Source organism: Tripterygium wilfordii, chromosome 3, assembly GCF_013401445.1.
Source record: "Tripterygium wilfordii isolate XIE 37 chromosome 3, ASM1340144v1, whole genome shotgun sequence".
In the NCBI taxonomy this organism is placed as follows: domain Eukaryota; kingdom Viridiplantae; phylum Streptophyta; class Magnoliopsida; order Celastrales; family Celastraceae; genus Tripterygium; species Tripterygium wilfordii.
In genome coordinates this window covers 11480682-11504818 of record NC_052234.1, presented here as the reverse complement: position 1 = coordinate 11504818, position 24137 = coordinate 11480682, and the positions used below count along the sequence as shown (strand labels likewise).

The window sequence follows — 24137 nt, the reverse complement described above, 5'->3', positions numbered from 1 at the left end:
TCTCATCAAATCAGAAATTTTGGTATGCGCATGCATGTTTAACGATCCGAATTTAAGCTCATATCGAATATTGAAGGACAAACTTGTATATATGGTTAATGAACAAGCAAGGAATGTATACCGTGACAAATCTTGTTCAACAAATTAATATGTAGCTTGCAATTGGAGAGAGAGAGATTTCATTATCTCTTGGGTACCCTTTTTTGATATATATCTTAATTGGATTTTGTTTTATGTGAATATTTTAGCAGTTTGAAAGCTGAATTGGATGTGGGTTTTGTTTTGTTTAAGAGATTGTATCTACTTGTCCCTCAAACCCTAGCTTTTACTATTCTAGTGGTGTGATGATACATAAAAGACAATTCTCAAATTCATCAAATGTATCCCCCCATTATAATTATATTTTGGCAGTCTCCCCTGGTGGCTGGTGTTCAGAGACGATAATTCTGCAGCCCCTGCAGGTCCATCTAGGACGAACCAGGCCAAAATACTTCTCTGCTGCTATGAAATTGTACCTATCATTTGATAACGACTATGCATGCATTCAAATATTTATATAAAAAAATATATTATAAAAATTAATTCAAATAACCAACGGCTCTGATCCTCCCAATATTTCCAACTGTCCTGTTTCATTTATTTTAAAAAAGAAACTCTTAATTAAATTCTTTCATATGGAAGCCGGTACACGCCACATTTATAGCTAGAATGCCGTTGAAGCAACCTTATTACTTCCTCCTTAATTAATTCTTTTCCTTTTTTTTTCAAAACTACCGAGCAGGGGATGAAGAGGTTTAAACTCGAGACTTTTATGAAATACCACACATGAGTGTTATATGAGTTACTCGTATTTCTCAACTTCTTTTTAATTTCAAATTTAATGTACTTTCATAGATATAATTAATCAATTGTTACATACTAAATTCCAATTAAAGTATAACAAAATATTCGAGGATTAAGAGAATCAAGGAGTTAATTAAGATGAAACACCATCATCATCTTTCTCTCTGTTCTGACTAGTACTCTCTGCTTCCATGGAAGAAATACAAGGAGTTAAAGAAGAAGAGGAACCATCATCACAAGATGAAGTACAGAACGACAATGGAGAAGAAGGAGAGGAAGAAACAACATTGACGTAATTATGAGCCCTAGAGAAATCATGAATACAAATTGAAACAAGCAAATCAACAAAAGCACCAACAATGTAACCATGATTGTTCTTCCCATTCACTCTCAAATACCAGCAGAAAAGCTCTTCAAGACCTTCCCAATCCTTCACTCCATGAGCCTCCACCATCTCCTCCATTGATTTCCTAAAATCCACATAGGGGTCTTCTGACTCCATTGACATCACCAAGCTTTGTTTAAATGGAAACCCACCTGACTTTGACTCTTCTAGTATTGAATTACTCTCTCCTGGCTCAAAGAAGAGCCTCTCTGACCTTAAACCTTGAATCATTCTCTCTATTGAACAATCCCCACCTGAATCTTCAGACATTAGTGTTGAAAAACTAGGTGATTCCAAGGAATTTGTGGACAATATTGAGTAATCATGAGTAGTTGTTGTTGTTGTGTCCACAGCATCAACAACATAGGCTGAATTGATGGTCTTGAACTCACGGAAAGAGAGAGTTCTTGGTTGATTGCAAGAAGGCCATGCCTTGGAGAGAAATGAGAGCTTCATTTTCTTGACCATGACAGTGGTTTTTGTGTTGAATGAAAGAAATGTGTATACTCGTGTGTGACTCTGTGTGTGTGTGTGTTGGTTCAAATGGGAGGCTTTTGAGGAGACTTATTTATTATTGTGGGTATTAATGGTCAAGTCAGAGTAGATTTTAAATGGAGACCAAGTTGGGTGAGTTTTTTTTTTTTTTTTTTTTAAATTTTTAATTCTTCTTTTGATAGGCCGGTTGGGTGAGGGTTGGAAATGAGAGGTGGGGACAAGTATGGTATTTCACTCTCCTTAAATTTATTTATTGTTTTTGGTATTAAATTTCCTGCTTGCGTCATAAATGTTTGTCAGTAGAGTATATTGAATGTTGCACTTGGATTGTTTAATTACAATACTATATTATTATATTTGCATAATTGCAATTTCATTTCTTTGGTAGGTCCATCCGTTTATGTAGCTCAAATGCACAAGTAATATACACACAAATATATATATATACACATCTCATTTTCAGTACAACCTAAGACGGTTTAATTTCAATTAAAAAGTAATTAAAGAACACTAGTCTATCTGGAATTGCAATTCCACTTACCAAGTTAATTGACCAATAAATATCCCAACCAAACCAAACAGTGACACTTTGAGCTGTTAATTACCCACAATCCAATCAAAACTTGAACTGGATGGAAATCATAATTGTACTCTTTTTCTTTTCTTTTCTTTTTTTCATACATAAAATTCATGACAGAAAATAAAAGACAAAAACATATGGTCGCATCGCATGCATGTGAGGTACGAAAGCCATGTTCATGTGCAAAACACTTAAAAAGGTAACTGAGTCACGTGCGTCCCTGTAACGTACGTGGTGAAAAATGGGGACTCGATAGAGAGAGAGGGGAGGCAGACAGACAGGACAGAGAAAGACTCGTTTGTATGATTGTGAGGCTCTTCTCTATGATTGTTCCTTCTCTACTCAAAAGGATCGGTCTGCTTTTTCTGCACTAACCAAGTAAAGGGAGAAGAGATAGAACTCAGTTTCCGAGTCCTTATTAATGGCTTCTTTGGTTTATTCTAAACCACCGGCACCATGAAACATAACACATCGCTATATTTTAAGTTTCAAATCCATTATTTATTTCTACGGCTACAAATCTGTGGATGAACCAGCTTACAGTTTCTAATATACATACACACATTAAGGGGACCATGGAACAGAAGGATTTTTATGTGGTCCTCTCTGTAATATAGAAGCAGATTTTGAAGTTCAAACTTTTGCATCTTGAGTAGTATTCAGTAAAAAAAGAAAGAAAGAACGAAAGAAGTTTTGTGGCTTCTGGGCTTAATAAATGAGCCAACTGTAACCCAAGAGTTTACCTGGTGAAGTTGGTCACTTGCAGAGAAGGCCAAATATAAAGAGAGTGATATTACGGAGGAGTATGTGGGTGTTATATGAAGGGGACCTTATCTTTCCTCTATCTCGTATTTCTAAGGGACCACGGATCGTATGTTTTTTTTTCCCTTTTCTCATATTTATGTCATCCTAGTATATAAGAGTACATACTATTTACCATTTCTGTTTCTCTGCTTCAGTATAATATCCCATGTCTGATCGACCACAAAACCCTCAGACTAACAGAGTACTGTAAAAACAATGGTGCTTGAAAAGTTGTTTATAGAAGTTGCTGCAAATTTAAAAATAAATCAGGTCTGCCTAGTACCTTCCAAGTGTGGATGTATCCACAGAAATGCAAGAAAATGCCAATAATATCATCCAACCATTCAGTTAACACACAGCTCAAAAGCAACAAGATTTAGCAGAAAATTGGACCATCTGATCTAACCACGCACTACTGACCCACAATGAAAGACACCGCCACGTTTGATGTGGCTATGTTGATAAATCGCTGACCCCAATCAGAGATGCCTGCATAATTGTGGGTTCCCCCTCAAACTCAAGGCATCAAAGAGAACAAGAAAAGTACAGCCATTGACGAACCTGAGGTCTTATGAATGACATGCCAACGGGCAAAAACTTTTCAACCCAGAAGATTTAATAGATTTTGTAGATCAGCGAATGAAAATCAATCCTTCACAGGAGACCCTATTCTTGCCTGGATAACGTATACTGGAGGGGACACGCGGTAACTCCATTGTTAGAAACAATTATAGCCGATGCTTCCTGGCATCTCATGTGATTAGTGTCCATGGACTCAGTGTCCTCTCACACCTGCACTTGTCCATCTTGGTACGAGTGTTGTTAGTAGATGACAACATATAACAATACAAAACAGAACATGGTAACACCTTTAACTTTTGATAACTGGCTTACTGCAGATCCGATACCCGCACTTCTCTCCAGTCTTCGATCATGCTCAAGCAGAAGTACTGATTAGGAACAAGATTTGATAAATGTTTGCGATCACAATATGATTTAGTAAAGAATAAGGCTCTTCATAACACCAAATCCTATCAAACTAGGAAATCAAATTGAGAAAATGTTTAATCATTCAACAACCTGTCAATGAAACATGCTCCAAGTAACAAGGAATGTCCACTCAATGCTAATCTGGCGAATACACAATCCGCTGTTGCTTAAAATTCGTGCAACCAATTTCTAAATAATTAGCAACCATTTTCTTTATGACTGTTCTGCATTTTTATCAACAGCTGCACCTAAAATGAGAATGAAATTTCACAAAAATTACATCCAGGAAAGAATAGGACAGAATAAGGACACTGAACAAAACAAATCAGGGAAGCTGTGTGGGCCAAATAAGTGAGCTTATCAAAACAAATCTCCAGTCAAATAGATCAAATCCACTAGGACAGAGTTTCTGCTAACTGATTCAATCGCCATGTCCTTGATGTCAAGAGATACGAATTACACAACACGGAGCATAATTCTATATATTTATGATCAGAACAAGTTAACGATAATACTCTTCAAAACAAACTAAAACATAACAAAAAAGGTGTAATGATATGTAGGATCAGAATAAGTTAATGATAATACTCTTCAAAAAGGGTGAATCATTACACGTTTACTCCTTAAAAAATCCAATTAAGGGAGAAGAGGGGGAAATATGGCCTACAAGATGTTCTGAATCAATAAGCTTCTCTTCATTCTGTGTGTTGTGACACATAAGTGTATTCACACCTGACAGAGTGACAAACATTTACCTATCTTAAGGGATTGGAGTAAGACTTTAGCTCGTTCTGAGTATCACCTCAATGCCTCCAATTTTGATTTATACATATATCTGTGGACAAATTTGCATAAGCAATGCAAGAGACTCCATAGACATCAAGAGGCGCAAATACAAGAACTGAATAAATTTCGTCAAAGTTTTCCAATGAAATATACATACAACAAATATCAGCCATGGCCACCTTCCAAGCTGCATGCAGAAACGAGTAACCATAATACTCAGCATTATCTGAAGTCTCTATCATCAATAAGCATCAAAGACAAATCACATTTTGCGCTATGATAAATTTCCCTTTTACCCTAAACTTTTCTCCTTTTTTCTTTGTTTGTTTTTATTTGCCAAGCAACTGTCATGTATCAGTCTCTCAGGAACCATTAATGGCTAAATTACATTCAACAAAGAAGAGAAAGCGCAATATTCATGAGTTCTAATAATACTTCACACCTATGTCGGGTCCATCAGAAGCCCAGCAGACCATTCAGAGTGCCTAAAGCATGTAACACCCTGAAGGCATGACCAAAATTAAGAAGAAAAGAATGAATCATCCCAAACAATATAATTAGTGCTAAAAGTGACCATAAGAACGCCATTCATCACACGATGCAATTATCTAGTAACCAATCATTATCAGCATCATCAAAACCTTTGTCCCAAACCTTATGGATTACCAGTAACCAGTAATTACCAAAAACAAGAAATTCTACATTTGAGAGACAAACCTTCAGTTGCAATGTTCATTTCATCTCATCATAGCTTCACATGGTAACATTCTCCAACTGAAAAGAAAAGAAACTAAGAAGAAACAATATCAATCGTCACATAACAGTCATGGTGCTCAACCTATTGGTCATCCATTTTCAACTACTGGGTACAACTTCCACTTTCAGTAGAACTGTGAGATAAAAGTCAATTGATTTCCATGTAGTAACCACATGCACAAAATCTGATTACCTCGCATCTACAGCTCTCATCTCAATTCTTACATTCTCCTTAGCTTCATGAATTGCATATTTGAACAGGTACAAAACAATAACTCAGATTGTTGTTAGTACAAAAACATAAGAAAAAGGAAATTGAATTTATTCCTAACCAGAGTGTTAACGGGCCAGGGAATGTTCATCTCTTAAGAAATTAAAAATATCGCCATTCTGTACAAGAAAAAATGAATCAGAAAAGAAATCAGCATTATACATGGCAAACAATAAAAGATCTGAAAAGGGAAATAAATTTGGCATCCCAAGGTCCTCTTATGTTAGCCTACCTAAGATGATATTATGATTGAAGTATCAATTATCGAAACCCTTCCTCCAGTATGTTCACCTCTAAAGCATTCAACGAATACCGTACAGTCAATAACCTAGGCCTTAAAAGAATGACAACAGTACTCTCTGAGAGACTGATCTATGTATCAGCATTGCTAAGGCAGTGATCCCTCATTTTTCTTCAGTGAATTGCTGTCATGTTACAAGAACAGCTAATCAAGCTGCTGATGTCTTAGCCAAGAGAGCTATTCATTGTTCTGAGTCCAGGAACTGGTCTGGCGTGTGCCCAGAATTCCTTGTTGATGTACTTGCTGCCGATTGCAGCCCTTCTTCAGTTTAATGATATTGTCTCTTTCTCAAAAAAAAAAAACCTACCTAGGTTTACAAGTTCAATTCCGAGAAATATGGTCACCCACATCGTGCCCTTCTACCCGGCCTCCATTGCCAGAGCTTTGCATGTAGGAGTTATTTGGCACTATCCATAGTTAGCTGTTAAGTAGTAATATACCCTGTTTACTTTATTATGAATCCTAGAGAACAATAGCATTATTAGTTAGGCAATTCAAAACTTGTTACTGAAAACAAGCTTTAGGCATAGCTTTTGACTAAGACTGGCATTTCACAGTCAACTTCTCAAAGTTTTACTATGGAAAAGGCCCTTCTCAAACCCGTCATCCTTTGAGCTCCATCTAAATTCTCCAAACATAAAACAAGAAGAATTGAATGTGTAGAAACTCAAACACTCTCATCATCAAAGTACAAGCTGAAGCAACTTAAAAAGGTATCAGCCCTATGTCAGTTGTTATCACTCATCTCAATGCCCCAGCCATTTTAAACCCAATCCGTACATCAAAGTGAGTACCTAATAATTGCCCATTTTCTAACTTCATCAGTTCTCGAAATTCACATGTTTTAAGACTTCAGTTCAAAGAACCCTAAAACCTACATGTAAGTTTACTCCCAACTCCTAGCATCTCCAGAAGCTCTCCCCTAGAGGAAATTGTCCATCCTTCAATGGCAAAGTGCCTACTTACAGTATCTTATATAAAAAATTTTGCTAGATAAAAGGAAAACCGGATGATTTTAGGAGGAGCAACTAATATTAATAGGTAATAAGAATCCAAAATGTGTACAGACTTTGCTAGGAACAAAGAACAAGAAATCTACGATTCCACATATTATCAGGAAACCATCTTTAAACCATACAAAACATTTGCGTACTTCTTGATCTTTCCTCCGCTAAAATATAGCCCTTCCATCTTCTGAAAAACCTGCATGGTCACCAAACTATCCGAACCAGCATGGTGGCTGTTCCCTATCCGTTCTACATTCAAGTCCGTCGCAACGCGGTCCAGACCCCCATGCAAGCTATCGCAGAATCTCATCAGGTGTTTCACATCGTATACGCTAGGGCCAAAGAACACCCTCACCAGATTCAAGAAGTCGCTCATTTCGTCAGGCAATGGTCGCTGCGTCAAGATCTTGACAAGGTATCCAAAATCATACGCGCAGTGAAAGGTAACCCAACTCACCTCGTCGTCCAACACCAGGCCCGATGACATCATCAACTCCGCGAATCTTGCAGAGTCTATTCCGTAAACGCGGTTCCGCTCGAAATCAATGCCCTGTCTTCTCAATAGCTCGACCGAATCATGCGCGTGGAAATCCCGCGTGATGTCGAAATCCCTGAAGTTGAATTCCCATATATAACAAGTTCCGGTACCGAGATCTGGAAGATTCCCCTCATCATCCGATATTGTGACGCCGATCTGGATGAGATGGAGCAAGTCCACGTTGGTCTTAAGGCTGACATAGTTGGCGGCAGGATTCCGATGAATTACATTCGTATTATCGTTAGCCGGCATGTCGGCGGGCTTGACCACTACGCCTGGAAATTCCGTGTCCATGGAGAACCACCGATATTTTGAAGCTAAGGATCTGATCAACTCAAATTCAAAATCCAGATTATCGGACCAAACGGAGCGGATCACGATCGGTACGGACGGCGATGCAGGCGGAAGCTTGGCGGTGCACATCTCTCCAGGAAGTCAGATCGGGCAGGATCCGTATTTTTCACCGGATATCAATCTGCAAAAATAATTGGAACAGAAAGAAAAAAAAATTTATTTTCGGAGGCCGCGGTTAATCTTAGGGCAGTTTTCTTGATTTATATGGACGAGTTTATCTCTTTCAAGTACAGTTTTTATAGAGAGTGATATGCGTAAAAGGAAATCGTGGAGAGGCGGTTCGGGCCTGTAAGTGGCAAATTTCCCTTTTTCCCTGTTTTATGGTTTTAGTTTCGGTTCAAGTCTTCAAGATGACAAAAACGATGTCGGTTTTTGGTTGTCTCTGTTCGGCAATTATCCCTCCAATTAGATTGTTCATCATCATGATTTAAGTATGGTATTGAAACAATTAATTTTTGTATTTCTTTATGTGATAGTTAGGGATACAAAATTTTATTTGATGACCGAATTTGTTTTATCTAGATTTAATAAGTGTGGACATCAAAAACGATGTTAGTTTTTGGTTTTCTCTGTTCGACAATTATTCCTCCAATTAGATTGTTTATATCATGATTTAAGTATGGTATTGAAACAATTGATTTATGTATTTCCTTATGTGATAGTTAGGGGTTACAAAATTATGTTTGATGACCAAATTTGTTTAATCTAAGATTAAATCAAGTTTGAACATCAAAAACGATGTCGGTTTTTGGTTTTCTCCGTTCGGCAATTATTCTTCCAATTAGATTCTTTATCATCATGATTTAAATATGGTTTCGAAACAATTAATTTTTGTATTTTCTTATGTGTAAGTGGCAAATTTCCCTTTTTCCCTGTTTTTTGGTTTTAGTTTCGATTCAAGTCTTCAAGATGACAAAAACGACGTCGGTTTGTGGTTGTCTTTGTTCAGCAATTATTCCCCCAATTAGATTGTTTATCATCATGATTTAAGTATGGTATTGAAACAATTAATTTTTGTATTTTCTTATGTGATAGTTAGGGGTACAAAATTTTATTTGATGACCGAATTTGTTTGATCTAGATTAAATAAGTTTGGACATCAAAAACGATGTTGGTTTTTGGTTTTCTCTGTTCAGCAATTATTCCTCCAACTAGATTGTTTATATCATGATTTAAGTATGGTATTGAAACAATTGATTTATGTTAGGGGTTACAAAATTATGTTTGATGACCGAGTTTGTTTAATCTAAGATTAAATCAAGTTTAGACATCAAAAACGATGTTGGTTTTTGGTTTTCTCTGTTCGGAAATTATTCTTCCAATTAGATTGTTTATATCATGATTTAAGCATGGTATTGAAACTATTGATTTTTGTTTTTCCTTATGTGATAGTTAGGGGTTACAAAATCTTTGTTTGATGACCGAATTTGTTCGATCTAAGATTAAATCAAGTTTAGGCACAAGTTATATATTTGAACTCTGAGTCCAAACACACAAATTTTGTTTGGTTTAAAACCTAGATTGGGTCTAAACACAAAAATATTGTCTGATTTACTTGTTCGAATCCTAATCCGGATTAATTTGTTATTCGATTTACTAGTCCAGATTTAAATCAATCCGGGTTTAGTTAATTAAGTACGTTCAAAATCTAATCCAAGTTAGGATCCAAACATGTAAATATTCCTTAAACACGTGATGTTATCCGACTCAGAACCAACTTGAAACCGAATTATTTTTGTGCCACCCCTAGTGATAGTAACAAAATTCAATTGGTGTACACTGTACAAGAGTTGCACCTCATTTTTGGATAAGAGTTAAAAAACAAGCAGGTGGGCCTACGCCCCAGCCCAATCTATATTTTGAGTAAGGGTAGCTTTAGTCACACTCCAATGTTTTCGAAAAACACCCAAACACCCCGTCAACTGATTTTTACAAGGGATGATCAACTTAAATTGAGTGTCTTTAGAAAAAACTGGGGTGTGACTAAAGTTACCCTTTGAGTAAGGCTGTAAGAGTAATCAGCTGGGCCTACGTGCACTGTGTGGATTTGGGCCGTTCGGCAAATATCAACGGTGTGGACAAATCACTTTTTATAATCATGACATGAACCAAATAAATCACTTTGGTTGATTCTTCCTGCCCTAGTTGCCTGCACACTGCATAGACCACGGCTCTCCTGGTTCAGTCCCTCTGCAGTCTCCACAAACCGAGATCGTCTACTCTAGGGTTTCTGCAACGCCAGCGTCTATCAGTTTTTCTTAGGTCAGTTTTTATTTCTTTTCGGTTCTAATTTCTGTTTGTTTCCTTGTAATAATATCGCAAATATTGGAAGAATGAATTTCGGTTCTCTCGTTTTCGGCAGCGTCAAGCAAGTGAGAAAATGTCAGTGTTGATAGTAACGAGCTTAGGAGACATAGTAGTGGATTTGTACGCAGACAAATGCCCCTTGACCTGCAAAAACTTCTTGAAGCTCTGCAAGATCAAGTACTACAATGGCTGTCTATTCCACACAGTACAGAAGGATTTCACAGCGCAGACCGGTGACCCCACTGGGACTGGAACGGGTGGGGATTCAGTCTACAAGCTCCTTTATGGTGATCAGGCTCGATTCTTCAGCGACGAGATACATTTGGATTTGAAGCATTCCAAGATGGGCACAGTTGCTATGGCTAGTGCTGGAGAGAATCTCAATGCGTCCCAGGTAAAATCAATAATAAGACATTGAAGGTTTCGCTTCTAGCTGATTTTTTTCCCATACAGTCTTGTTTTAGATATTGGGTTGTATCTTGCTGCTGTTGTTCTCGTTGTATCCTCTTTCATTTACTTGTGCAATTTGGTACACAAATTTTAACATAGCGCTGTTTAATTTATGTAAGATCATGAGCACAAGTTTTTGTTTGTGTTTTATTGTTTTGTTTGTCTTATATTTTCTGATAGCGGAAGCACATGACATGGTGTCACTGCTTAAATTATGGTGAATAAATGGGAATAAGTGCTTTAAGTTTCGAGTTTGATATGGTTTTGGTTTTTCTGGATGGTTTATATTTGATTTTGACATGAGGACATCATTTTGATTTTTTCTTTTCTTTTTGTTTCCCCTTCCCAGTTCTATGTCACACTGCGTAGTGATCTGGACTATCTGGACGGGAAGCACACAGTTTTTGGAGAGGTAGCAGAAGGGATTGAGACTTTGACAAGAATAAATGATGCTTATGTCGATGAGAAGAACAGACCATATAAGAATATCCGGTTAATTAACAATCCTAATTCTCTGTGTCATTTTCTCCTTTCGATGTCGCTTATGGGTTGATGATATGATACCGTTGCTATATTCACACAGAATCAAGCACACCTATGTATTGGATGATCCTTTTGATGACCCTCACCAGCTAGCTGAGTTAATTCCTGAGGCTTCTCCGGAAGGAAAACCAAATGATGAGGTACTAACCGATGCGGTTTTATGTATTTGATATTGAAGGATAGATAAATTTCTTTAAGGAGTCATATTGTTGGCAGACACACTAAGTATTAGACTATGAACAAACTTCACAAGCTTCTTGTAACTATTCATGATAGTTCTCAACAAACTATGCCATAGATTTCAGATTTCTCTCAGTCTGGGGTTTTTCCATCCATATCTCTTGCACATTTTTTTTCCTGTAATGAGTAAGGTTTATTAAGGTGCACTAAGAAAGGTCGACGCAAACAAAGGAGTGTAGCTGTATTGGTTACAGAAAAGAATGAACTTGAGAAAATACATGAGCAATAAAATTAAGTTTCAGCAGAACTGATGATGTTGAGATGATTTTTTGTTTTTGATAGAATGATTGGGAGGATTGTTGCAATGTCTTGACAGCCAAAGCTTGGTTGTAGTGAATTAGTCGGCTAGAGATTCGTCTACGTTAGATTCTTTGACACGGAAGAACCTGTTGTCATACTAGCCAACATTGTCACCATTCTGCATTTATTAGCACATGCATTATTGAACCTCCAAACCAATTTTCTTAGCAAATGTCATAGAACATCTTCTTCCTTGTCATCAACTTCTTCCTGCCCTGCGTATAGTTTTTACTTTCAGAACAATTATGAGAGAGAGAAATATGAAATTGAGTGTATAAATTATATTGTCATTCCTCATAATATAGTTGGTCTAGGACTAGGAGAAAGTATTTCATTCCAGCTCATTAAGGCACAAGCTGTCTCTATCCAAGGAATGACCATGGTTGTTCAATTCATTCCATCAGTTATGTGATTGATGGTGGAATTTGAAGAAGAAAGCACTTGAATTGGAATTGATGTGACCTCTAAAATTCATATGACATGTTAAAGTATCTGAGTAGATTGTTTGATTTTTATGTGTCATAATAGCATTTTCTTTCATTTTTTGGTATCACAATTCATTCTTCTACTTACTAGGTTGATGTAGACGTACGCCTTGAAGATGATTGGGTGCCTTTGGATGAGCAATTGGGTCCTGCTGAGCTTGAGGAGATGGTCCGAGTCAAGGAAGCTCATTCTAGTGCAGTTGTTCTCGAGAGTGTATGTGTTTTAGAGCTGATAGATAACTGTTAATCACTGTATTCAGAGTCGACTGTGATATACTCATACTGGTAATAAATTGTTCTTACTGTATAATTTGCATTACAGATTGGGGATATTCCTGAAGCTGAGGTAAAGCCTCCAGATGATGTGCTATTTGTTTGTAAACTGAATCCAGTTACTGAAGTGAGTGAGTTCTCTCATTCTGTGTTAGAGATTTTTACCTTGAGTATCATCATAAAAGTCTTACTGTTTATAATTCAATTTAATATGAAAAAAGAATCAACAAATTCTTGTTCTGCTTCGCTTTAACTTTGCGCACTATAATAGTTCATTTGTTACTGCAGGATGAGGACTTGCATACAATATTTTCACGTTTTGGAACTGTATTATCGTAAGTGAATTTTAACCTCTTCTCTCTTCTTCTTGTTCTTCTTTTTTTTTGGGTGCTAATTGGATTTCATGATTATTCTCATTGCACTCAAAGGCATCTCATTCTCATCATAAGTGAATATTGACAGGGCTGAGATAATCCGTGATTATAAAACTGGAGACAGCTTGTGCTATGCTTTCATTGGTAAGTGAATCTTGGTTTTAATTATTTGGTGCTAGGATATGCATATATCAGTACATACATAAATAAATCCATTATTGTATTCGTATATAGGTATTTATGCATGTGATTGTACAGGATTATTGGCGTATTTGCGCACAGTATGTATATGTAAAGCATTATCTGCGGTGCACGAGGAGGTTTCAGTTCCAAGTTTCCCCCCAATATTTCCTTTTGTCTTTTTTCTTTGAGCTTCGATAATTTGAAACTCAATATCAATGAACCTAACTAATCATCAAATCTACTCATGGTCTGCTTTTTTTATTGATATGACTGCTTGTATGTCATTTATGTGGAGCAGCTGTTTCCTGAAATTGAACTTGTGACCTCTAAGTTGCACCATTGCAACTCTACCACTGGGCCACATGTTCGCCTTTAAATCTCAAAGCAAGTTTATTTGTTTTAAAAGAGTCCCAAATGGAGCAAGATACCACAGATACAAAATATATCTGTTGTGATCCAAATGATTGTGATCGGGTCATACTTATTACCCTGAATATATATAGGAAGTTAGGAACTCTCTCACGTACAATCTAAATTCTAAACACACAAATGTAGTATTTTCTAAAATGTCCTGTGGAATATTTTTTTCCACCCAACATGAGAAGCATTCCTTTCATTGTCAAATTAACAAAGATTTTGGTGGTTATTTTTCAGAATGTGTCAATTTTCAGAAACTATATAAAAGTTTTTAGTATTCACAATGGCCTCTCTGGTATTGTTTATAATGATATATTATCAGATAATTTGACTAGATCATCCTCATTTATCTTTGACAGAGTTTGAGACAAGAGATGCATGTGAGGCAGCATATTTTAAGGTATGCTGAAGGTTTAACACTAACTTTTTCTTTACCCAAACTATCTAGCATGTCTCAAATGCCTTGATTTATTGCCAAGGTACTTGGAGAGAGTGGGGCGATCCAGGTATCCCGGGTTTTCTAGACGCGTGGTTCCCTCATCATATTTAAAAATAAACGCCTCAATCACTTATGCTATTCCTTTCCTGTACATTTAAACCTCCTTGTTTATTGTTTATTAAAAGAAAAATCTTATTGATTAACGTAGCCTACTTTAACTTGTTTTAGATAAATGCTTAAACGGTGATGCTAATGGTAGTAATTGAAAGAATCTAGGTAACACAAGAGGGGGGGGTGAATTGTTTTACCCTTAAAAATATGTCAAATTTGAGTTTAAACCTACTGATTTCAGATTACTTTAAATCTTATAGAAACTTGATATTAGTGAATATAAGCTTGAGGTCTAGGTTAGTTCAAGTAGGAATCAAGTACTAGAACTAAATACAACAAGCACACACACAAATAAACAAGTAAAGAGTAGGGTAAGAGAGTGCAAACAGATTTATAGTGGTTCGGCTACGTATAGTCCTACATCCACTCCTCAAGGCTCCTCCTTGAGAGTTTGAATCCACTATGATTTGCTTGTTGAAGAGCCAAGCCTCTCTCTTTACACCAGCTGTTGTTTAAAGTGCCAACTTCACTTTACAATGGCTGTTTTGGCTTACCAAGTGCCAGCCTCACTTTCTTGTGATTTTGTAAGCTAACCACCAGCACTTAGACTCTTAATTGTGTGTACAAAGTGACTCTATAATGATCAAGGAGTGTACAATGAAGCTCGAGTATTTTCTGAGTAAGAATGAAGGCTTGAATGCTTGTAAAACTCTCAGAGAATTGGAATCAAGTTCTGTGTTGTTCTATGGAGTATATAGAAGCATTTATATGCACTAGAATTCCTAAACATGACCGTTGCATGGAGCTAGACCTTTTTGACTTTTAAGGCTTTGTGATCTTGAAAGATTTCAGCTCCCATTTGCAGCTATATTTCACTTCTTGTCTTCTCCATTTATTTCTTCATCTCTTCAATAATTCCAACTTCTTTTACAGCCAACTTTGACTTCTTATCTCTTTCACCTACTTCATTGCTTTTCTTTTCAACAATTGCAGCCATCTTTAACTTTTTGCAGTAACTTGAACATGTGATGTTTGTAGGTGCTAGGAAAGTCTTCATAATTTAATTTTCAGCATGCTTTGCTAGCTGCCATTTCAAATCAGCTGCTAATCTTTCTTTTCTGTACTCATTCATTGAATTTCAGCAAGCTTTGACTTTATAGGATGACAACTTGTGATATGCTAACTTGTGTAAGATTAGTAATGGCCAAAACAACAAGACAAATCATAATGAAATCTGAAACCTGAAACTTAGTGACTTGTAAGCTTGATTAAAAGCTTCATGTCTTGATCTTTGTTAGCCTTGCAAATTAAAGCATTAAAGGATAGAAACAAGTTCAGAATATAATTAAGAATGCATAGCAAACATAGAACACATATTTTGATCAACATATAGAATGCACACTTCATCATCAAAACTCATATCATAACATTCTCCCCCTTTTTGATGATGACAAAATATGTATGACTTAAATCAGATTTAAGTCTTGATGTTTGTCAATTTGTCAATGTTTCTCCCCCTTTTTGGAATAATCAAAAAGAATAATATTGAATGCTCCCCCTGAAATGATGCATGGTAGAAACTAAGATGTTTGAGTTAATCCTAGTTCATGTCTTAAGAATTTAAATCTCTCAGAATTCAAGGGCTTTGTAAAAATGTCAGCAAGTTGGTGAGTAGTGTCAATGTATTCTATGCTAACATTACCCTTTATGACATGGTCCCTGATAAAATGGTGCCTAACATCTATGTGTTTGGCTTTGGAATGATGCACAGGGTTGTTTGATAGATTGATTGAACTTGTGTTATCACACATAATTGGGATTTTTGAATATGTGAGTCCAAAATCACTTAGTTGTTGTCTTATCCATAATAGTTGACTACAACAGCCCGCTAAAGCTACATATTCTGCCTCTGTGGTTGATAGAGCCACACTGTATTGCTTTTTAGAATACCAGGAAACTAACATTCTTCCTAGAAATTGACATGTGCCAGAGGTACTTTTCCTATCAATCATGCTGCCTGCATAATCAGCATCAGAGAAACCAAACAAATCAAAGTTTGATTCTCTAGAATACCATAGTCCTAAAGTAGGGGTACCATTTAAGTATCTAAAAATTCTTTTGACAGCTTTTAGATGTGATTCCTTAGGATTTGATTGAAATCTAGCACACAAACATACACTAAACATGATATCTGGTCTACTGGCAGTTAAATATAGCAAAGATCCAATCATGGATCTATAGAGTTTTGAATTTACCTCATTGCCTTCTGAGTCTATGTCAAGTTTAGTTGTAGTTGCCATAGGAGTTGGAGAAGGTTTAGCTTTGTCCATTCCAAATTTGATCTGAAGATCCTTTATGTATTTGGTTTGATTGATGTGTGTTCCCTTAGGCGTTTGTTTCACTTGTAAGCCAAGAAAATAGGTAAGTTCACCCATCATGCTCATCTCAAACTCCCCCTGCATTCTTGCAGCAAATTCCTTGCACATACACTCATTAGTAGCTCCAAAAATCACATCATCAACATATATTTGTACTAGTAGTATATCTTGATCTTTAATCTTAATAAACAAAGTGTTATCAATTTTCCCACGGCTAAAACCACATTGAATTAAGAAGCTGGACAGCTTCTCATACCAGGCTCTAGGAGCTTGTTTTAATCCATAAAGAGCTTTATTTAATTTGAAAACATAATCTGGATGTTTCAAGTCTTCAAACCCTGGTGGTTGTTTAACATACACTTCTTCATTAATTTTTCCATTTAAGAAAGCACTTTTAACATCCATTTGAAATAATTTTATTCCTTTGTAACATGCAAATGCAATTAATAGTCTTATGGCTTCCATTCTAGCTACGGGTGCATAGGTTTCACCAAAATCAATGCCTTCTTGTTGATTATAACCTTGTGCAACTAACCTGGCTTTATTCCTTGTAACTACACCACTTTCATCCATTTTATTTCTATAAATCCATCTAGTACCTATGATTGATTTATTTTCTGGTTTTGGAACTAGTTCCCATACATTACATTTTTGAAATTGATCTAATTCTTCCTGCATGGCAATAACCCAATCATTGTCATCTATAGCTTCACTTATATTCCTAGGTTCAATCTTAGAAATGAGTGCAACAAAATTGAAAACATTAAGAGATGATAACCTGGAATTTCTGGTCTGAATTCCTTCATGTACATCACCAATTATTTCTTTTGGTGAATGATATGTTGTGTACCTTGGTTTCTTTGGATCCACTACTATGGTTGGTATTGAAGTTGTGCTTTCATGAGTTTTATACTCATTTTTCTCTTCTTGTTTCTTAGTTCCAAAAATGTCAACTTCCTCTTCAGAGTCATCTTCCTTCTCTGGAGAAATTGTACCAGCTTTTTCCTTGTTTGTTAATTCTGCAATTTCTGTTACTATATCCACATTTTTCTCACAAGAAGGTGTTAGAGTAGATAATTCATCAAATTTAACATGTATTGCTTCTTCAACACATTTAGTTCTTTTATTAAACACCCTATAGGCTTTACTAACCAGTGAGTAGCCTAGAAAGATACCTAAATCAGATTTGGAATCAAATTTGTCTAGATTATCCTTGGTATTTAGAATAAAACATTTACATCCAAAAACTTTAAAATAATCAACTCTAGGAGGTCTTCCATTCCACAACTCATAAGGGGTTTTCTTAAGAATAGGTCTTATTGTTAACCTATTTGAGACATAACAAGCTGTATTTATTGCTTCAGCCCAAAAATACTTAGGTGAATTGTTTTCAAGCATCATAGTTCTTCCAATTTCTTGTAAAGTTCTATTTTTCCTTTCCACCACACCATTTTGCTGTGGTGTTCTAGAAACTGAAAAATTATGTGAAATACCTTGTTCATCACAATATTTTACAAATTCATTGTTCTCAAACTCACCTCCATGGTCACTTCTTATTCTAGATATGCAACAACTCTTTTCATTTTGCAATTTCTTTACTAGTTTTGAAAATTCAGTTAAGGCCTCATTTTTATGTGCTAAAAATAGAACCCATGTAAATCTTGTATAGTCATCAACTAGAACAAAAGCATAAGATTTTCCACCAAGACTTTTTACTCTACTAGGACCAAAAAGGTCCAAATGCAATAGTTGTAATGGCCTTGAAGTAGAAACTACATCTTCAGGTTTAAAAGAGCTTTTCACTTGCTTGCCTCTTGTGCAAGTATCACAGACACCATTATTGACAAAATTCAGATTTGGAACTCCTTTAACTAGCCCTCTTTTAGTCAATTTAGCTAAGGTGCTCATACCTATATGTCCAAGTCTTCTATGCCAATTTTCAATTACTAATTCAGATGCAACTAAGCATTTTACAGAACTTGCATGTAACATTTCCAAGTCAATTTTATAAACGTTACCTTTTCTGAAACCAGTTAAAGCTGTGACATTTTCAGCACTTGTTATAAGACATTTTTTCTTAGAAAAACACACATTAAGATCTCTATCTGTTAATTGACTAATACTTAATAGATTGTAAGATAAACCATCTACCAAGAGCACATTTTCAATGCAAACCAAAGAGAGATTACCTATAGACCCTATACCTAGGATCTTACCCTTTGCATTGTCTCCAAAAGTTACATATCCTCCATCTTCTTTCTTTGTGAAGGACGAAAACAATTTTGGATTTCCAGTCATATGTCTAGAACACCCGCTGTCCAGAAACCATTCACAAGCTTTAAGGCTTGATTTTAGACAAACCTGCAGAAAATTTGTGTTTATTTAGGTACCCACACTTTGTGGGGTCCTTGGTGGTTAGTATCAACAACATATGTTCCTTTAGGAACCCAAATTTGGACAATTTTTTTATTTATAGTTCTTGACCTGAATCTGGAATTTTTAATTACTGAGCTGGTAGAGGCATTAAAATCAAATTTGCTTCTTTCTAATAATGTTTCCTTCAATTTAGTAGGATTGTATCCTATCCCTGTTTTATCTAGATATTGTTTTTGCATAGATAGGATGTTATCAAGCTTGTCTGAACTAGCATAAAATTTTTTAAAAGACTCTTCTAAGCATTTGTTCTTTTCTTTTAGACATCTAAGTTCTTCTAGCAAATCTGAATTATCAGGCATAGTAATGTCCTTAAAATTTTTCAGCTCCTCTAGTTCTATGTTTAAGTTGTTAAGCTTGCTTTGTAATTTACTTATTTCTTCTAGACATGCTTTCTCTTTATCTTTCAAGCTAGTATTTTCCTTTTTCAAGTTCTTGTTTACAAAGATAAGTTTTTCATTTTGATTGCACATTTCCTGGAAAGATTTAAATAATTCATCAATAGAAATATCATCATAATCAGAGTCCAAATCAGATTCACTAACCTCTGCAGAAGAATGAGCTTCTTCCTTAGCAACTAGGCAAAAGTTTGCCCTGATATCTTCATTATCAGATTGGTCCGACTCTGAAGAATCTAGATCCCAAGTAGATTTAAGTGCTTTCTTATCTTCTTTCTTCTTATCTATGTAGTGTGCTCTTTTCCTCCTTGGACATTCATTTTTAACATGTCCTGCTTTGCCACAATTAAAGCAAACAACTTCATCAATTGTTTTACCTTTTTCATTTCTTTTGCTTCTGTTAGGAAACTTCTTCCTGTACTTCATAAATTTTTTGAAATTTTTAACCAGCAAAGCTGTATCAGCATCACTATCATCTTCACTATCTTCATGGGAACTATGTACAGCAAGTGCAGTAGTTCTTTTCTTGTTGTCCTCTTCTTCCTCTACTTCTCTATCCTTCAATTTTAGCTCATGAGTCATTAGGGAACCAATGAGTTCCTCAAGAGGTAATGTCTTCAAGTTCTTTGATTCTTGAATTGCTGTCACCTTGGCATCCCACTTTTTAGGTAGAGATCTTAGGATCTTTTGAACTTGATCTGCATCTGAAAACACTTTACCAAGAGCAGTTAAATCATTTACTAAACCAGTAAGCCTTCCATACATATCAGATATTGACTCATGAGGTTCCATTTTGAACAACTCATACTTATGAACAAGAATATTTATTTTAGAGTCCTTAACTTGACTTGTCCCTTCATGCTTAACTTCTAATTTCTTCCATATATCTCTAGCTGTTACACATGTAGAAATATGATTATATTCTTGTCTACTTAGTCCACAGTGTAATATGTTTTTAGCTTTTGCATTATAGGACACTAACTTCTTGTCATTTTCACTCCATTCACTTCTAGGTTTATCAATCTCTGATTCTTCTTCACCTTTCTTGATCTGTTTTGTTGGTTTATATGGTCCATTTGCTACAATTTCCCATAACTCAATGTCATTTGATTGTAGAAAAATCTCCATTCTATTTTTCCAAAAAGCATAGTCTTTTCCTTTAAAGAATGGTGGTTTATTAATTGACATTCCAAACTCTTCAGCCATCTAATTCTCTAGAATGTTAGTTCTTATGAGAATTTAAAACCTTGCTCCGATACCAATTGAAAGAATCTAGGTAACACAAGAGGGGGGGGTGAATTGTTTTACCCTTAAAAATATGTCAAATTTGAGTTTAAACCTACTGATTTCAGATTACTTTAAATCTTATAGAAACTTGATATTAGTGAATATAAGCTTGAGGTCTAGGTTAGTTCAAGTAGGAATCAAGTACTAGAACTAAATACAACAAGCACACACACAAATAAACAAGTAAAGAGTAGGGTAAGAGAGTGCAAACAGATTTATAGTGGTTCGGCTACGTATAGTCCTACATCCACTCCTCAAGGCTCCTCCTTGAGAGTTTGAATCCACTATGATTTGCTTGTTGAAGAGCCAAGCCTCTCTCTTTACACCAGCTGTTGTTTAAAGTGCCAACTTCACTTTACAATGGCTGTTTTGGCTTACCAAGTGCCAGCCTCACTTTCTTGTGATTTTGTAAGCTAACCACCAGCACTTAGACTCTTAATTGTGTGTACAAAGTGACTCTATAATGATCAAGGAGTGTACAATGAAGCTCGAGTATTTTCTGAGTAAGAATGAAGGCTTGAATGCTTGTAAAACTCTCAGAGAATTGGAATCAAGTTCTGTGTTGTTCTATGGAGTATATAGAAGCATTTATATGCACTAGAATTCCTAAACATGACCGTTGCATGGAGCTAGACCTTTTTGACTTTTAAGGCTTTGTGATCTTGAAAGATTTCAGCTCCCATTTGCAGCTATATTTCACTTCTTGTCTTCTCCATTTATTTCTTCATCTCTTCAATAATTCCAACTTCTTTTACAGCCAACTTTGACTTCTTATCTCTTTCACCTACTTCATTGCTTTTCTTTTCAACAATTGCAGCCATCTTTAACTTTTTGCAGTAACTTGAACATGTGATGTTTGTAGGTGCTAGGAAAGTCTTCATAATTTAATTTTCAGCATGCTTTGCTAGCTGCCATTTCAAATCAGCTGCTAATCTTTCTTTTCTGTACTCATTCATTGAATTTCAGCAAGCTTTGACTTTATAGGATGACAACTTGTGATATGCTAACTTGTGTAAGATTAGTAATGGCCAAAACAACAAGACAAATCATAATGAAATCTGAAACCTGAAACTTAGTGACTTGTAAGCTTGATTAAAAGCTTCATGTCTTGATCTTTGTTAGCCTTGCAAATTAAAGCATTAAAGGATAGAAACAAGTTCAGAATATAATTAAGAATGCATAGCAAACATAGAACACATATTTTGATCAACATATAGAATGCACACTTCATCATCAAAACTCATATCATAACAGTAATGACAATTTAACAACGCAACTTCTTTTTCCATGACAGATGGATAATGCTTTAATTGATGATAGAAGGATTCATGTTGATTTTAGTCAAAGTGTTTCCAAATTGTGGTTCCAATACAGACGCAAAGATAACCAAATGGGTAAAGGTAATTATGGTTATGCCTGTAGATTGTTCCTTTTTATATTTATTCATTACATTTTTTTGGTCACTTTCATTCACTGTATGTGAAATTTAGTTGACTCTGTTAATTTTGAAAGTGTCTTTCCATACCATTTGAATCCATTGTCGTAGAACTTCTCAAAACCCTCTAAAGTTTGTCTATTCATAAACTTGTTCTCTTCCAGGGAGAGGTTGCTTCAAGTGTGGTGCTCTTGATCACATGGCAAAGGATTGCACTGGGATTCCTGCCGCTAAACTACAGCCTGCGAACTATATCTTAAAGCATGATAACAGACAGCATGGTGGAGATCAGAATTCTAGGTTGGTCGGTCATTTTCTGTGTGTTCTCTCTCTCGATCTCTCTCTCTTTCACAAACTTACAAAAATGTTGCAGGTATGATATGGTATTTGATGGTGAGACTCCAGAAGTTCATGAAAAGAGGCATGGACATCACATTCCAGATGACCGAATTAGCGAACAAAAGATGCATAGAAGTTCACAAGATGTGAGATATAGGGTTGACGAGAGGAAAGGCTCAAGTGATAGGCACCGGCAGAGTGACAGAACTAGAGGACCTGGAGAAGATGATATGCATCGGGAAGGTAAAGCGAGTTTATCCCGTGGAAGTAGAAGAGACCAGGATTATTATGAAGGGAAAATGGACAAAGAAAAACATTCAGAGAGAAGAACGGATAGAGATGATTGTCGGAGTAAGCGAAGTTCAGACAGCGTTCATCGAGATGACCGTGCTGAAAGGAGGGAAGATGAATATTATAGGAAGAGAACTGTAGATAATGATAGCCATATAAAAAGAAGGGATGAAGTTGAGTCTAGAAAAAGTATGGAAGTCGATCATAGAAAAAGAAGAGCAGTTGATGGTGACAGAGATTACAGAAGGAAAAATGTAGATGAGGATAGACATGATGCCAGGGAAAAAGAGCCGCTGCGTAGGAAAAACAGTGCAGACTATGATGGCCATAAGAGGAGGGAAGAACACGAGCATAGACATAAAGGCAGAAATGAAAATGATGATGATCGTCGTGAACTTGACAGTGGCAAAAGGCAGCGAGATGATAGAAGGAGATGAAGCTGATGGGCCTGATTTTGTATGATTAAGCACTTGTTTTCTACAAAATATTTTGTAAAACAAACCATTTAATTGTTTTGCAGCAAGGTAAGTAACTTATTTCGTACATATTATCACTTTGCAGGAGAGGAGAGAAGGCTGAAGAGATGATTTACTTTTGGACTTGCTCCATGATAACGTTTTTGATGTAATGAGAAGGTACTTCGAATGGGGCAAATAATTTGAATTTGATGGATTTCTCTAAATTTTTTTTGTTGGTAGGTAAAATTGTCTTCTAAAAAAATCCCCCACAAAGATACGGGGCCCATGGGCCAAACAGAACAAGCTGAGGTCCCAATAGGGAGGCAAGGCCCATAGGCCCACCAGGAATCAAAGGATCATATAGGCCCATGGGCCAACAGACAGAAGCTGGTACAGGGAACAGGGGATCGGACTGGACGGCAAACAAGGACTGGGGCTAGGCGGGTTGGAGAGCCGCCATACCCAACGCAGACGCTGCAACCCGTCTAAAAGGAGCTTCGGGCCAGCTTGAAGGTGAGGCCCAAGTTTGAGATCCTAATTAACCGGTATGACTTGTGAGATTCTGAGATAGTGAGATCCGAATTAACCGGCCCTATAGTGGGTAGAGGTCCAGGGTCGGGTCCAGGTCCAAGTGGAGGCCTTAGATGTGGGTCCTTGCCAAAAGGAAAGGCCTGAAAGCCCTTAAGTAGGGAGACCGCCAAGGAGAATAGGAGATGGGAACCCAAGGCGAAAGGCCCGAACTAGAGACAGCCCAAAGGACAAGGCCATGGGTAGTTGGGTACAGCCCTTGTACACGATTTGGGCTCCGAGAAGCAATCGTCCAGCGGGCCAGAGAGGACGGCCCAGTGAAGCGAAAGCCAACGGGGGACCTGCAACAAAGAGAGAA

The 24137-nt window shown here is 36.5% G+C and overlaps 3 protein-coding genes across 3 annotated transcripts; 1 reads left to right on the top strand and 2 right to left on the bottom strand.

Annotated features, from left to right (window-relative positions):
- Positions 1 to 877: 877 nt before the first annotated feature.
- LOC119995426 (transcription repressor OFP13-like) lies at positions 878 to 1751 on the bottom strand. Its single transcript, XM_038841919.1, has one exon. It carries the CDS (start codon positions 1694 to 1696, stop codon positions 977 to 979), a length of 720 nt encoding a protein of 239 aa, XP_038697847.1. The 5' UTR covers positions 1697 to 1751; the 3' UTR covers positions 878 to 976.
- Positions 1752 to 7221: 5470 nt separating this feature from the next.
- On the bottom strand, positions 7222 to 8536 carry LOC119995241 (probable CCR4-associated factor 1 homolog 11). The gene has a single exon (XM_038841682.1). It carries the CDS (start codon positions 8177 to 8179, stop codon positions 7325 to 7327), a length of 855 nt encoding a protein of 284 aa, XP_038697610.1. The 5' UTR covers positions 8180 to 8536; the 3' UTR covers positions 7222 to 7324.
- A 1692-nt stretch (positions 8537 to 10228) lies between these two features.
- Positions 10229 to 23475, top strand: LOC119993483 (peptidyl-prolyl cis-trans isomerase CYP59). The gene is made up of 12 exons (XM_038840641.1): positions 10229 to 10372; positions 10473 to 10811; positions 11217 to 11359; positions 11451 to 11550; positions 12527 to 12649; positions 12758 to 12835; positions 12997 to 13043; positions 13171 to 13226; positions 14042 to 14082; positions 22023 to 22128; positions 22328 to 22463; positions 22537 to 23475. The coding sequence occupies exons 2-12, from the start codon at positions 10491 to 10493 to the stop codon at positions 23228 to 23230; spliced, it is 1845 nt and encodes a 614-aa protein (XP_038696569.1). The 5' UTR covers positions 10229 to 10372; positions 10473 to 10490; the 3' UTR covers positions 23231 to 23475.
- Positions 23476 to 24137: the final 662 nt, after the last annotated feature.